At 63.3% G+C, this 15,843-nt stretch overlaps 3 protein-coding genes across 3 annotated transcripts in view; all 3 read left to right on the top strand.

Moving 5' to 3' along the window:
- Positions 1 to 703: 703 nt before the first annotated feature.
- PHYSODRAFT_388569 (hypothetical protein) lies at positions 704 to 2,246 on the top strand (the record flags this gene model as incomplete). Its single annotated transcript, XM_009531892.1, has 3 exons — positions 704 to 856; positions 1,886 to 1,975; positions 2,082 to 2,246. Coding segments are annotated over 3 exons (408 nt in total), but the record flags the coding sequence as incomplete, so codon positions are not given.
- Positions 2,247 to 7,628: 5,382 nt separating this feature from the next.
- Positions 7,629 to 11,149, top strand: PHYSODRAFT_511107 (hypothetical protein; the record flags this gene model as incomplete). Its single annotated transcript, XM_009531891.1, has 5 exons — positions 7,629 to 7,721; positions 7,801 to 7,931; positions 9,336 to 9,411; positions 10,674 to 10,763; positions 11,012 to 11,149. Coding segments are annotated over 5 exons (528 nt in total), but the record flags the coding sequence as incomplete, so codon positions are not given.
- PHYSODRAFT_514752 (hypothetical protein) overlaps positions 11,012 to 15,843 on the top strand; it is a gene marked incomplete at both ends in the record, with an annotated part of 7,621 nt that continues 2,789 nt past the window's right edge. The window contains 4 exons of the mRNA XM_009531890.1: positions 11,012 to 11,101; positions 14,926 to 14,988; positions 15,575 to 15,664; positions 15,771 to 15,833. Of these exons, the coding sequence (XP_009530185.1) occupies positions 11,012 to 11,101; positions 14,926 to 14,988; positions 15,575 to 15,664; positions 15,771 to 15,833 (306 nt within the window). The remainder of the gene's footprint in view (positions 11,102 to 14,925; positions 14,989 to 15,574; positions 15,665 to 15,770; positions 15,834 to 15,843) is intronic.

Genomic DNA, 15,843 nt, shown 5'->3' with positions numbered 1-15,843 from the left:
AGTGCGCAATGGTATCGCCATGGCCAGCCACATCCGCTGAGCCACCCCACGCGGCCTGCAACCGTGCAGAAGGCCTCGGTCCCGATTCTCGCCTTGCCCACCAGCAGCCCACCACCAGTGGCTACACGGCCCCTAGCGATGGCGCCAATGGCTCGTTGTCGGTCAATTAGTGCGCAAATGGTATCGCCATGGCCAGCCACATCCGCTGAGCCACCCCACGCAGCCTGCAACCGTGCAGAAGGCCTCGGTCCCGATTCTTGCCTTGGCCACCAGCAGCCCACCAGCAGTGGCTACACGGCCTCTAGCGATGGCGCCAATGGCTCGTTCGTGGTAAATTAGAGCGCAAATGGTATCGCCATGGCCAGCCACATCCGCTGAGCCACCCCACGCGGCCTGCAACCGTGCAGAAGGCCTCGGTCCCGATTCTCGCCTTGGCCACCAGCAGCCCACCAGCAGTGGCTACACGGCCTCTAGCGATGGCGCCAATGGCTCGTTGGTGGTAAATTAATGCGCAAATGGTATCGCCATGGCCAGCCACATCCGCTGAGCCACCCCACGCGGCCTGCAACCGTGCAGAAGGCCTCGGTCCCGATTCTCGCCTTGGCCACCAGCAGCCCACCACCAGTGGCTACACGGCCCCTAGCGATGGCGCCAATGGCTCGTTCGTGGTAAATTAGTGCGCAAATGGTATCGCCATGGCCAGCCACATCCGCTGAGCCACCCCACGCGGCCTGCAACCGTGCAGAAGGCCTCGGTCCCGATTCTCGCCTTGCCCACCAGCAGCCCACCACCAGTGGCTACACGGCCCCTAGCGATGGCGCCAATGGCTCGTTGTCGGTCAATTAGTGCGCAAATGGTATCGCCATGGCCAGCCACATCCGCTGAGCCACCCCACGCAGCCTGCAACCGTGCAGAAGGCCTCGGTCCCGATTCTCGCCTTGGCCACCAGCAGCCCACCACCAGTGGCTACACGGCCCCTAGCGATGGCGCCATTGGCTCGTTGGTGGTAAATTAGAGCGCAAATGGTATCGCCATGGCCAGCCACATCCGCTGAGCCACCCCACGCGGCCTGCAACCGTGCAAAAGGCCTCGGTCCCGATTCTCGCCTGCCCACCAGCAGCCCACCACCAGTGGCTACACGGCCTCTAGCGATGGCGCCAATGGCTCGTTGGTGGTAAATTAGAGCGCAAATGGTATCGCCATGGCCAGCCACATCCGCTGAGCCACCCCACGCAGCCTGCAACCGTGCAGAAGGCCTCGGTCCCGATTCTCGCCTTGCCCACCAGCAGCCCACCACCAGTGGCTACACGGCCTCTAGCGATGGCGCCAATGGCTCGTTGGTGGTAAATTAGTGCGCAAATGGTATCGCCATGGCCATCCACATCCGCTGAGCCACCCCACGCAGCCTGCAACCGTGCAGAAGGCCTCGGTCCCGATTCTCGCCTTGCCCACCAGCAGCCCACCACCAGTGGCTACACGGCCCCTAGCGATGGCGCCATTGGCTCGTTGGTGGTAAATTAGTGCGCAAATGGTATCGCCATGGCCAGCCACATCCGCTGAGCCACCCCACGCAGCCTGCAACCGTGCAGAAGGCCTCGGTCCCGATTCTCGCCTTGCCCACCAGCAGCCCACCACCAGTGGCTACACGGCCTCTAGCGATGGCGCCATTGGCTCGTTGGTGGTAAATTAGTGCGCAAATGGTATCGCCATGGCCAGCCACATCCGCTGAGCCACCCCACGCGGCCTGCAACCGTGCAGAAGGCCTCGGTCCCGATTCTCGCCTTGCCCACCAGCAGCCCACCACCAGTGGCTACACGGCCTCTAGCGATGGCGCCAATGGCTCGTTGGCGGTCAATTAGAGCGCAAATGGTATCGCCATGGCCAGCCACATCCGCTGAGCCACCCCACGCAGCCTGCAACCGTGCAGAAGGCCTCGGTCCCGATTCTCGCCTTGCCCACCAGCAGCCCACCACCAGTGGCTACACGGCCTCTAGCGATGGCGCCAATGGCTCGTTGTCGGTCAATTAGAGCACAAATGGTATCGCCATGGCCAGCCACTTCCGCTGAGCCACCCCACGCAGCCTGCAACCGTGCAGAAGGCCTCGGTCCCGATTCTCGCCTTGCCCACCAGCAGCCCACCACCTGTGGCTACACGGCCTCTAGTGATGGCGCCAATGGCTCGTTGTCGGTCAATTAGAGCACAAATGGTATCGCCATGGCCAGCCACTTCCGCTGAGCCACCCCACGCGGCCTGCAACCGTGCAGAAGGCCTCGGTCCCGATTCTCGCCTTGCCCACCAGCAGCCCACCACCAGTGGCTACACGGCCTCTAGCGATGGCGCCAATGGCTCGTTGGTGGTAAATTAGAGCGCAAATGGTATCGCCATGGCCAACCACATCCGCTGAGCCACCCCACGCAGCCTGCAACCGTGCAGAAGGCCTCGGTCCCGATTCTCGCCTTGGCCACCAGCAGCCCACCACCAGTGGCTACACGGCCTCTAGCGATGGCGCCAATGGCTCGTTGGTGGTAAATTAGTGCGCAAATGGTATCGCCATGGCCAGCCACATCCGCTGAGCCACCCCACGCAGCCTGCAACCGTGCAGAAGGCCTCGGTCCCGATTCTCGCCTTGGCCACCAGCAGCCCACCACCAGTGGCTACACGGCCCCTAGCGATGGCGCCAATGGCTCGTTGGTGGTAAATTAGAGCGCAAATGGTATCGCCATGGCCAGCCACATCCGCTGAGCCACCCCACGCAGCCTGCAACCGTGCAGAAGGCCTCGGTCCCGATTCTCGCCTTGGCCACCAGCAGCCCACCACCAGTGGCTACACGGCCTCTAGCGATGGCGCCAATGGCTCGTTGGTGGTAAATTAGAGCGCAAATGGTATCGCCATGGCCAGCCACATCCGCTGAGCCACCCCACGCAGCCTGCAACCGTGCAGAAGGCCTCGGTCCCGATTCTCGCCTTGGCCACCAGCAGCCCACCACCAGTGGCTACACGGCCTCTAGCGATGGCGCCAATGGCTCGTTGTCGGTCAATTAGAGCGCAAATGGTATCGCCATGGCCAGCCACATCCGCTGAGCCACCCCACGCAGCCTGCAACCGTGCAGAAGGCCTCGGTCCCGATTCTCGCCTTGGCCACCAGCAGCCCACCACCAGTGGCTACACGGCCTCTAGCGATGGCGCCAATGGCTCGTTGGTGGTAAATTAGTGCGCAAATGGTATCGCCATGGCCAGCCACATCCGCTGAGCCACCCCACGCGGCCTGCAACCGTGCAGAAGGCCTCGGTCCCGATTCTCGCCTTGGCCACCAGCAGCCCACCACCAGTGGCTACACGGCCTCTAGCGATGGCGCCAATGGCTCGTTGTCGGTCAATTAGAGCGCAAATGGTATCGCCATGGCCAGCCACGTCCGCTGAGCCACCCCACGCAGCCTGCAACCGTGCAGAAGGCCTCGGTCCCGATTCTCGCCTTGGCCACCAGCAGCCCACCACCAGTGGCTACACGGCCTCTAGCGATGGCGCCAATGGCTCGTTGGTGGTAAATTAGAGCGCAAATGGTATCGCCATGGCCAGCCACGTCCGCTGAGCCACCCCACGCAGCCTGCAACCGTGCAGAAGGCCTCGGTCCCGATTCTCGCCTTGGCCACCAGCAGCCCACCACCAGTGGCTACACGGCCTCTAGCGATGGCGCCAATGGCTCGTTGTCGGTCAATTAGAGCGCAAATGGTATCGCCATGGCCAGCCACATCCGCTGAGCCACCCCACGCAGCCTGCAACCGTGCAGAAGGCCTCGGTCCCGATTCTCGCCTTGGCCACCAGCAGCCCACCACCAGTGGCTACACGGCCTCTAGCGATGGCGCCAATGGCTCGTTGGTGGTAAATTAGAGCGCAAATGGTATCGCCATGGCCAGCCACGTCCGCTGAGCCACCCCACGCAGCCTGCAACCGTGCAGAAGGCCTCGGTCCCGATTCTCGCCTTGGCCACCAGCAGCCCACCAGCAGTGGCTACACGGCCTCTAGCGATGGCGCCAATGGCTCGTTGTCGGTCAATTAGAGCGCAAATGGTATCGCCATGGCCAGCCACATCCGCTGAGCCACCCCACGCAGCCTGCAACCGTGCAGGAGGCCTCGGTCCCGATTCTCGCCTTGCCCACCAGCAGCCCACCACCAGTGGCTACACGGCCTCTAGCGATGGCGCCAATGGCTCGTTGGTGGTAAATTAGTGCGCAAATGGTATCGCCATGGCCAGCCACATCCGCTGAGCCACCCCACGCGGCCTGCAACCGTGCAGAAGGCCTCGGTCCCGATTCTCGCCTTGCCCACCAGCAGCCCACCACCAGTGGCTACACGGCCTCTAGCGATGGCGCCAATGGCTCGTTGGTGGTAAATTAGAGCGCAAATGGTATCGCCATGGCCAGCCACATCCGCTGAGCCACCCCACGCAGCCTGCAACCGTGCAGAAGGCCTCGGTCCCGATTCTCGCCTTGCCCACCAGCAGCCCACCACCAGTGGCTACACGGCCTCTAGCGATGGCGCCAATGGCTCGTTGGTGGTAAATTAGAGCGCAAATGGTATCGCCATGGCCAGCCACATCCGCTGAGCCACCCCACGCGGCCTGCAACCGTGCAGAAGGCCTCGGTCCCGATTCTCGCCTTGGCCACCAGCAGCCCACCACCAGTGGCTACACGGCCTCTAGCGATGGCGCCAATGGCTCGTTGGTGGTAAATTAGAGCGCAAATGGTATCGCCATGGCCAGCCACATCCGCTGAGCCACCCCACGCAGCCTGCAACCGTGCAGAAGGCCTCGGTCCCGATTCTCGCCTTGGCCACCAGCAGCCCACCACCAGTGGCTACACGGCCCTTAGCGATGGCGCCAATGGCTCGTTGTCGGTCAATTAGTGCGCAAATGGTATCGCCATGGCCAGCCACATCCGCTGAGCCACCCCACGCAGCCTGCAACCGTGCAGAAGGCCTCGGTCCCGATTCTCGCCTTGCCCACCAGCAGCCCACCACCTGTGGCTACACGGCCCCTAGCGATGGCGCCAATGGCTCGTTGGTGGTAAATTAGTGCGCAAATGGTATCGCCATGGCCAGCCACATCCGCTGAGCCACCCCACGCGGCCTGCAACCGTGCAGAAGGCCTCGGTCCCGATTCTCGCCTTGGCCACCAGCAGCCCACCACCAGTGGCTACACGGCCTCTAGCGATGGCGCCAATGGCTCGTTGGTGGTAAATTAGAGCGCAAATGGTATCGCCATGGCCAGCCACATCCGCTGAGCCACCCCACGCAGCCTGCAACCGTGCAGGAGGCCTCGGTCCCGATTCTCGCCTTGCCCACCAGCAGCCCACCACCAGTGGCTACACGGCCTCTAGCGATGGCGCCAATGGCTCGTTGGTGGTAAATTAGTGCGCAAATGGTATCGCCATGGCCAGCCACATCCGCTGAGCCACCCCACGCGGCCTGCAACCGTGCAGGAGGCCTCGGTCCCGATTCTCGCCTTGCCCACCAGCAGCCCACCACCAGTGGCTACACGGCCTCTAGCGATGGCGCCAATGGCTCGTTGGTGGTAAATTAGTGCGCAAATGGTATCGCCATGGCCAGCCACATCCGCTGAGCCACCCCACGCGGCCTGCAACCGTGCAGAAGGCCTCGGTCCCGATTCTCGCCTTGGCCACCAGCAGCCCACCACCAGTGGCTACACGGCCTCTAGCGATGGCGCCAATGGCTCGTTGGTGGTAAATTAGAGCGCAAATGGTATCGCCATGGCCAGCCACATCCGCTGAGCCACCCCACGCAGCCTGCAACCGTGCAGGAGGCCTCGGTCCCGATTCTCGCCTTGGCCACCAGCAGCCCACCACCAGTGGCTACACGGCCTCTAGCGATGGCGCCAATGGCTCGTTGGTGGTAAATTAGAGCGCAAATGGTATCGCCATGGCCAGCCACATCCGCTGAGCCACCCCACGCAGCCTGCAACCGTGCAGAAGGCCTCGGTCCCGATTCTCGCCTTGGCCACCAGCAGCCCACCACCAGTGGCTACACGGCCTCTAGCGATGGCGCCAATGGCTCGTTGGTGGTAAATTAGAGCGCAAATGGTATCGCCATGGCCAGCCACATCCGCTGAGCCACCCCACGCAGCCTGCAACCGTGCAGAAGGCCTCGGTCCCGATTCTCGCCTTGGCCACCAGCAGCCCACCACCAGTGGCTACACGGCCTCTAGCGATGGCGCCAATGGCTCGTTGGTGGTAAATTAGAGCGCAAATGGTATCGCCATGGCCAGCCACATCCGCTGAGCCACCCCACGCAGCCTGCAACCGTGCAGAAGGCCTCGGTCCCGATTCTCGCCTTGGCCACCAGCAGCCCACCACCAGTGGCTACACGGCCTCTAGCGATGGCGCCAATGGCTCGTTGGTGGTCAATTAGTGCGCAAATGGTATCGCCATGGCCAGCCACATCCGCTGAGCCACCCCACGCAGCCTGCAACCGTGCAGAAGGCCTCGGTCCCGATTCTCGCCTTGCCCACCAGCAGCCCACCACCTGTGGCTACACGGCCCCTAGCGATGGCGCCAATGGCTCGTTGGCGGTCAATTAGAGCGCAAATGGTATCGCCATGGCCAGCCACATCCGCTGAGCCACCCCACGCAGCCTGCAACCGTGCAGAAGGCCTCGGTCCCGATTCTCGCCTTGCCCACCAGCAGCCCACCACCAGTGGCTACACGGCCTCTAGCGATGGCGCCAATGGCTCGTTGGTGGTAAATTAGAGCGCAAATGGTATCGCCATGGCCAGCCACATCCGCTGAGCCACCCCACGCAGCCTGCAACCGTGCAGAAGGCCTCGGTCCCGATTCTCGCCTTGCCCACCAGCAGCCCACCACCAGTGGCTACACGGCCCCTAGCGATGGCGCCAATGGCTCGTTGGTGGTCAATTAGTGCGCAAATGGTATCGCCATGGCCAGCCACATCCGCTGAGCCACCCCACGCAGCCTGCAACCGTGCAGAAGGCCTCGGTCCCGATTCTCGCCTTGGCCACCAGCAGCCCACCACCAGTGGCTACACGGCCTCTAGCGATGGCGCCAATGGCTCGTTGGTGGTAAATTAGTGCGCAAATGGTATCGCCATGGCCAGCCACATCCGCTGAGCCACCCCACGCAGCCTGCAACCGTGCAGAAGGCCTCGGTCCCGATTCTCGCCTTGCCCACCAGCAGCCCACCACCAGTGGCTACACGGCCCCTAGCGATGGCGCCATTGGCTCGTTGGTGGTAAATTAGTGCGCAAATGGTATCGCCATGGCCAGCCACATCCGCTGAGCCACCCCACGCAGCCTGCAACCGTGCAGAAGGCCTCGGTCCCGATTCTCGCCTTGCCCACCAGCAGCCCACCACCAGTGGCTACACGGCCCCTAGCGATGGCGCCAATGGCTCGTTGGTGGTAAATTAGAGCGCAAATGGTATCGCCATGGCCAGCCACATCCGCTGAGCCACCCCACGCAGCCTGCAACCGTGCAGAAGGCCTCGGTCCCGATTCTCGCCTTGCCCACCAGCAGCCCACCACCAGTGGCTACACGGCCTCTAGCGATGGCGCCAATGGCTCGTTGGTGGTAAATTAGAGCGCAAATGGTATCGCCATGGCCAGCCACATCCGCTGAGCCACCCCACGCAGCCTGCAACCGTGCAGAAGGCCTCGGTCCCGATTCTCGCCTTGCCCACCAGCAGCCCACCACCAGTGGCTACACGGCCTCTAGCGATGGCGCCAATGGCTCGTTGGTGGTAAATTAGAGCGCAAATGGTATCGCCATGGCCAGCCACATCCGCTGAGCCACCCCACGCAGCCTGCAACCGTGCAGAAGGCCTCGGTCCCGATTCTCGCCTTGCCCACCAGCAGCCCACCACCAGTGGCTACACGGCCCCTAGCGATGGCGCCATTGGCTCGTTGGTGGTAAATTAGAGCGCAAATGGTATCGCCATGGCCAGCCACATCCGCTGAGCCACCCCACGCAGCCTGCAACCGTGCAGAAGGCCTCGGTCCCGATTCTCGCCTTGCCCACCAGCAGCCCACCACCAGTGGCTACACGGCCTCTAGCGATGGCGCCAATGGCTCGTTGGTGGTAAATTAGAGCGCAAATGGTATCGCCATGGCCAGCCACATCCGCTGAGCCACCCCACGCAGCCTGCAACCGTGCAGAAGGCCTCGGTCCCGATTCTCGCCTTGGCCACCAGCAGCCCACCACCAGTGGCTACACGGCCCCTAGCGATGGCGCCATTGGCTCGTTGGTGGTAAATTAGAGCGCAAATGGTATCGCCATGGCCAGCCACATCCGCTGAGCCACCCCACGCGGCCTGCAACCGTGCAGAAGGCCTCGGTCCCGATTCTCGCCTTGCCCACCAGCAGCCCACCACCAGTGGCTACACGGCCTCTAGCGATGGCGCCAATGGCTCGTTGGTGGTAAATTAGAGCGCAAATGGTATCGCCATGGCCAGCCACATCCGCTGAGCCACCCCACGCGGCCTGCAACCGTGCAGAAGGCCTCGGTCCCGATTCTCGCCTTGCCCACCAGCAGCCCACCACCAGTGGCTACACGGCCTCTAGCGATGGCGCCAATGGCTCGTTGGTGGTAAATTAGAGCGCAAATGGTATCGCCATGGCCAGCCACATCCGCTGAGCCACCCCACGCAGCCTGCAACCGTGCAGAAGGCCTCGGTCCCGATTCTCGCCTTGCCCACCAGCAGCCCACCACCAGTGGCTACACGGCCTCTAGCGATGGCGCCAATGGCTCGTTGGTGGTAAATTAGAGCGCAAATGGTATCGCCATGGCCAGCCACATCCGCTGAGCCACCCCACGCAGCCTGCAACCGTGCAGAAGGCCTCGGTCCCGATTCTCGCCTTGCCCACCAGCAGCCCACCACCAGTGGCTACACGGCCTCTAGCGATGGCGCCAATGGCTCGTTGGTGGTAAATTAGAGCGCAAATGGTATCGCCATGGCCAGCCACATCCGCTGAGCCACCCCACGCAGCCTGCAACCGTGCAGAAGGCCTCGGTCCCGATTCTCGCCTTGGCCACCAGCAGCCCACCACCAGTGGCTACACGGCCCCTAGCGATGGCGCCAATGGCTCGTTGGTGGTCAATTAGTGCGCAAATGGTATCGCCATGGCCAGCCACATCCGCTGAGCCACCCCACGCGGCCTGCAACCGTGCAGAAGGCCTCGGTCCCGATTCTCGCCTTGGCCACCAGCAGCCCACCACCAGTGGCTACACGGCCCCTAGCGATGGCGCCAATGGCTCGTTGTTGGTCAATTAGTGCGCAAATGGTATCGCCATGGCCAGCCACATCCGCTGAGCCACCCCACGCAGCCTGCAACCGTGCAGAAGGCCTCGGTCCCGATTCTTGCCTTGGCCACCAGCAGCCCACCAGCAGTGGCTACACGGCCTCTAGCGATGGCGCCAATGGCTCGTTCGTGGTAAATTAGAGCGCAAATGGTATCGCCATGGCCAGCCACATCCGCTGAGCCACCCCACGCGGCCTGCAACCGTGCAGAAGGCCTCGGTCCCGATTCTCGCCTTGGCCACCAGCAGCCCACCACCAGTGGCTACACGGCCCCTAGCGATGGCGCCAATGGCTCGTTGGTGGTAAATTAGAGGGCAAATGGTATCGCCATGGCCAGCCACATCCGCTGAGCCACCCCACGCAGCCTGCAACCGTGCAGAAGGCCTCGGTCCCGATTCTCGCCTTGGCCACCAGCAGCCCACCACCAGTGGCTACACGGCCTCTAGCGATGGCGCCAATGGCTCGTTGGTGGTAAATTAGTGCGCAAATGGTATCGCCATGGCCAGCCACATCCGCTGAGCCACCCCACGCGGCCTGCAACCGTGCAGAAGGCCTCGGTCCCGATTCTCGCCTTGGCCACCAGCAGCCCACCACCAGTGGCTACACGGCCTCTAGCGATGGCGCCAATGGCTCGTTGGTGGTAAATTAGTGCGCAAATGGTATCGCCATGGCCAGCCACATCCGCTGAGCCACCCCACGCGGCCTGCAACCGTGCAGAAGGCCTCGGTCCCGATTCTCGCCTTGCCCACCAGCAGCCCACCACCAGTGGCTACACGGCCCCTAGCGATGGCGCCAATGGCTCGTTGTCGGTCAATTAGTGCGCAAATGGTATCGCCATGGCCAGCCACATCCGCTGAGCCACCCCACGCAGCCTGCAACCGTGCAGAAGGCCTCGGTCCCGATTCTCGCCTTGCCCACCAGCAGCCCACCACCAGTGGCTACACGGCCCCTAGCGATGGCGCCAATGGCTCGTTGTCGGTCAATTAGAGCGCAAATGGTATCGCCATGGCCAGCCACATCCGCTGAGCCACCCCACGCGGCCTGCAACCGTGCAGAAGGCCTCGGTCCCGATTCTCGCCTTGGCCACCAGCAGCCCACCACCAGTGGCTACACGGCCCCTAGCGATGGCGCCAATGGCTCGTTCGTGGTAAATTAGTGCGCAAATGGTATCGCCATGGCCAGCCACATCCGCTGAGCCACCCCACGCAGCCTGCAACCGTGCAGAAGGCCTCGGTCCCGATTCTCGCCTTGGCCACCAGCAGCCCACCACCAGTGGCTACACGGCCTCTAGCGATGGCGCCAATGGCTCGTTGGTGGTAAATTAGAGCGCAAATGGTATCGCCATGGCCAGCCACATCCGCTGAGCCACCCCACGCAGCCTGCAACCGTGCAGAAGGCCTCGGTCCCGATTCTCGCCTTGCCCACCAGCAGCCCACCACCTGTGGCTACACGGCCCCTAGCGATGGCGCCAATGGCTCGTTGGTGGTAAATTAGTGCGCAAATGGTATCGCCATGGCCAGCCACATCCGCTGAGCCACCCCACGCGGCCTGCAACCGTGCAGAAGGCCTCGGTCCCGATTCTCGCCTTGGCCACCAGCAGCCCACCACCAGTGGCTACACGGCCTCTAGCGATGGCGCCAATGGCTCGTTGGTGGTAAATTAGAGCGCAAATGGTATCGCCATGGCCAGCCACATCCGCTGAGCCACCCCACGCAGCCTGCAACCGTGCAGGAGGCCTCGGTCCCGATTCTCGCCTTGCCCACCAGCAGCCCACCACCAGTGGCTACACGGCCTCTAGCGATGGCGCCAATGGCTCGTTGGTGGTAAATTAGTGCGCAAATGGTATCGCCATGGCCAGCCACATCCGCTGAGCCACCCCACGCGGCCTGCAACCGTGCAGGAGGCCTCGGTCCCGATTCTCGCCTTGCCCACCAGCAGCCCACCACCAGTGGCTACACGGCCTCTAGCGATGGCGCCAATGGCTCGTTGGTGGTAAATTAGTGCGCAAATGGTATCGCCATGGCCAGCCACATCCGCTGAGCCACCCCACGCGGCCTGCAACCGTGCAGAAGGCCTCGGTCCCGATTCTCGCCTTGGCCACCAGCAGCCCACCACCAGTGGCTACACGGCCTCTAGCGATGGCGCCAATGGCTCGTTGGTGGTAAATTAGAGCGCAAATGGTATCGCCATGGCCAGCCACATCCGCTGAGCCACCCCACGCAGCCTGCAACCGTGCAGAAGGCCTCGGTCCCGATTCTCGCCTTGGCCACCAGCAGCCCACCACCAGTGGCTACACGGCCCCTAGCGATGGCGCCAATGGCTCGTTGGTGGTAAATTAGTGCGCAAATGGTATCGCCATGGCCAGCCACATCCGCTGAGCCACCCCACGCGGCCTGCAACCGTGCAGAAGGCCTCGGTCCCGATTCTCGCCTTGGCCACCAGCAGCCCACCACCAGTGGCTACACGGCCCCTAGCGATGGCGCCAATGGCTCGTTGGTGGTAAATTAGAGCGCAAATGGTATCGCCATGGCCAGCCACATCCGCTGAGCCACCCCACGCGGCCTGCAACCGTGCAGAAAGCCTCGGTCCCGATTCTCGCCTTGCCCACCAGCAGCCCACCACCAGTGGCTACACGGCCCCTAGCGATGGCGCCAATGGCTCGTTGGTGGTAAATTAGAGCGCAAATGGTATCGCCATGGCCAGCCACATCCGCTGAGCCACCCCACGCGGCCTGCAACCGTGCAGAAGGCCTCGGTCCCGATTCTCGCCTTGCCCACCAGCAGCCCACCACCAGTGGCTACACGGCCTCTAGCGATGGCGCCAATGGCTCGTTGGTGGTAAATTAGAGCGCAAATGGTATCGCCATGGCCAGCCACATCCGCTGAGCCACCCCACGCGGCCTGCAACCGTGCAGAAGGCCTCGGTCCCGATTCTCGCCTTGGCCACCAGCAGCCCACCACCAGTGGCTACACGGCCTCTAGCGATGGCGCCAATGGCTCGTTGGTGGTAAATTAGAGCGCAAATGGTATCGCCATGGCCAGCCACATCCGCTGAGCCACCCCACGCAGCCTGCAACCGTGCAGAAGGCCTCGGTCCCGATTCTCGCCTTGGCCACCAGCAGCCCACCACCTGTGGCTACACGGCCCCTAGCGATGGCGCCATTGGCTCGTTGGTGGTAAATTAGTGCGCAAATGGTATCGCCATGGCCAGCCACATCCGCTGAGCCACCCCACGCAGCCTGCAACCGTGCAGAAGGCCTCGGTCCCGATTCTCGCCTTGGCCACCAGCAGCCCACCACCAGTGGCTACACGGCCCCTAGCGATGGCGCCAATGGCTCGTTCGTGGTAAATTAGAGCGCAAATGGTATCGCCATGGCCAGCCACATCCGCTGAGCCACCCCACGCGGCCTGCAACCGTGCAGAAAGCCTCGGTCCCGATTCTCGCCTTGCCCACCAGCAGCCCACCACCAGTGGCTACACGGCCCCTAGCGATGGCGCCAATGGCTCGTTGTCGGTCAATTAGTGCGCAAATGGTATCGCCATGGCCAGCCACATCCGCTGAGCCACCCCACGCGGCCTGCAACCGTGCAGAAGGCCTCGGTCCCGATTCTCGCCTTGCCCACCAGCAGCCCACCACCAGTGGCTACACGGCCCCTAGCGATGGCGCCAATGGCTCGTTGGTGGTAAATTAGAGCGCAAATGGTATCGCCATGGCCAGCCACATCCGCTGAGCCACCCCACGCGGCCTGCAACCGTGCAGAAGGCCTCGGTCCCGATTCTCGCCTTGCCCACCAGCAGCCCACCACCAGTGGCTACACGGCCCCTAGCGATGGCGCCAATGGCTCGTTGGTGGTAAATTAGAGCGCAAATGGTATCGCCATGGCCAGCCACATCCGCTGAGCCACCCCACGCGGCCTGCAACCGTGCAGAAGGCCTCGGTCCCGATTCTCGCCTTGCCCACCAGCAGCCCACCACCAGTGGCTACACGGCCCCTAGCGATGGCGCCAATGGCTCGTTGTCGGTCAATTAGAGCGCAAATGGTATCGCCATGGCCAGCCACATCCGCTGAGCCACCCCACGCGGCCTGCAACCGTGCAGAAGGCCTCGGTCCCGATTCTCGCCTTGGCCACCAGCAGCCCACCACCAGTGGCTACACGGCCTCTAGCGATGGCGCCAATGGCTCGTTGGTGGTAAATTAGTGCGCAAATGGTATCGCCATGGCCAGCCACATCCGCTGAGCCACCCCACGCGGCCTGCAACCGTGCAGAAGGCCTCGGTCCCGATTCTCGCCTTGCCCACCAGCAGCCCACCACCAGTGGCTACACGGCCCCTAGCGATGGCGCCAATGGCTCGTTGTCGGTCAATTAGTGCGCAAATGGTATCGCCATGGCCAGCCACATCCGCTGAGCCACCCCACGCAGCCTGCAACCGTGCAGAAGGCCTCGGTCCCGATTCTCGCCTTGGCCACCAGCAGCCCACCAGCAGTGGCTACACGGCCTCTAGCGATGGCGCCAATGGCTCGTTCGTGGTAAATTAGTGCGCAAATGGTATCGCCATGGCCAGCCACATCCGCTGAGCCACCCCACGCAGCCTGCAACCGTGCAGAAGGCCTCGGTCCCGATTCTCGCCTTGGCCACCAGCAGCCCACCACCAGTGGCTACACGGCCTCTAGCGATGGCGCCAATGGCTCGTTGGTGGTAAATTAGAGCGCAAATGGTATCGCCATGGCCAGCCACATCCGCTGAGCCACCCCACGCAGCCTGCAACCGTGCAGAAGGCCTCGGTCCCGATTCTCGCCTTGGCCACCAGCAGCCCACCACCAGTGGCTACACGGCCTCTAGCGATGGCGCCAATGGCTCGTTGGTGGTAAATTAGAGCGCAAATGGTATCGCCATGGCCAGCCACATCCGCTGAGCCACCCCAAGCAGCCTGCAACCGTGCAGAAGGCCTCGGTCCCGATTCTCGCCTTGGCCACCAGCAGCCCACCACCAGTGGCTACACGGCCCCTAGCGATGGCGCCAATGGCTCGTTGGTGGTAAATTAGAGCGCAAATGGTATCGCCATGGCCAGCCACATCCGCTGAGCCACCCCACGCAGCCTGCAACCGTGCAGAAGGCCTCGGTCCCGATTCTCGCCTTGGCCACCAGCAGCCCACCACCAGTGGCTACACGGCCTCTAGCGATGGCGCCAATGGCTCGTTGGTGGTAAATTAGAGCGCAAATGGTATCGCCATGGCCAGCCACATCCGCTGAGCCACCCCACGCGGCCTGCAACCGTGCAGAAGGCCTCGGTCCCGATTCTCGCCTTGCCCACCAGCAGCCCACCACCAGTGGCTACACGGCCTCTAGCGATGGCGCCAATGGCTCGTTGGTGGTAAATTAGAGCGCAAATGGTATCGCCATGGCCAGCCACATCCGCTGAGCCACCCCACGCGGCCTGCAACCGTGCAGAAGGCCTCGGTCCCGATTCTCGCCTTGCCCACCAGCAGCCCACCACCAGTGGCTACACGGCCTCTAGCGATGGCGCCAATGGCTCGTTGGTGGTAAATTAGAGCGCAAATGGTATCGCCATGGCCAGCCACATCCGCTGAGCCACCCCACGCAGCCTGCAACCGTGCAGAAGGCCTCGGTCCCGATTCTCGCCTTGCCCACCAGCAGCCCACCACCAGTGGCTACACGGCCTCTAGCGATGGCGCCAATGGCTCGTTGGTGGTAAATTAGAGCGCAAATGGTATCGCCATGGCCAGCCACATCCGCTGAGCCACCCCACGCGGCCTGCAACCGTGCAGAAGGCCTCGGTCCCGATTCTCGCCTTGCCCACCAGCAGCCCACCACCAGTGGCTACACGGCCTCTAGCGATGGCGCCAATGGCTCGTTGGTGGTAAATTAGAGCGCAAATGGTATCGCCATGGCCAGCCACATCCGCTGAGCCACCCCACGCGGCCTGCAACCGTGCAGAAGGCCTCGGTCCCGATTCTCGCCTTGCCCACCAGCAGCCCACCACCAGTGGCTACACGGCCCCTAGCGATGGCGCCAATGGCTCGTTGGTGGTAAATTAGTGCGCAAATGGTATCGCCATGGCCAGCCACATCCGCTGAGCCACCCCACGCGGCCTGCAACCGTGCAGAAGGCCTCGGTCCCGATTCTCGCCTTGGCCACCAGCAGCCCACCACCAGTGGCTACACGGCCTCTAGCGATGGCGCCAATGGCTCGTTGGTGGTAAATTAGAGCGCAAATGGTATCGCCATGGCCAGCCACATCCGCTGAGCCACCCCACGCGGCCTGCAACCGTGCAGAAGGCCTCGGTCCCGATTCTCGCCTTGCCCACCAGCAGCCCACCACCTGTGGCTACACGGCCTCTAGCGATGGCGCCAATGGCTCGTTGTCGGTCAATTAGAGCGCAAATGGTATCGCCATGGCCAGCCACGTCCGCTGAGCCACCCCACGCAGCCTGCAACCGTGCAGAAGGCCTCGGTCCCGATTCTCGCCTTGCCCACCAGCAGCCCACCACCTGTGGCTACAC

Source organism: Phytophthora sojae (assembly GCF_000149755.1).
Source record: "Phytophthora sojae unplaced genomic scaffold PHYSOscaffold_6, whole genome shotgun sequence".
NCBI lineage: Eukaryota > Oomycota > Peronosporomycetes > Peronosporales > Peronosporaceae > Phytophthora > Phytophthora sojae.
Note: the sequence above shows the minus strand (reverse complement) of the source record. Positions and strands in the feature narration are given on the sequence as shown.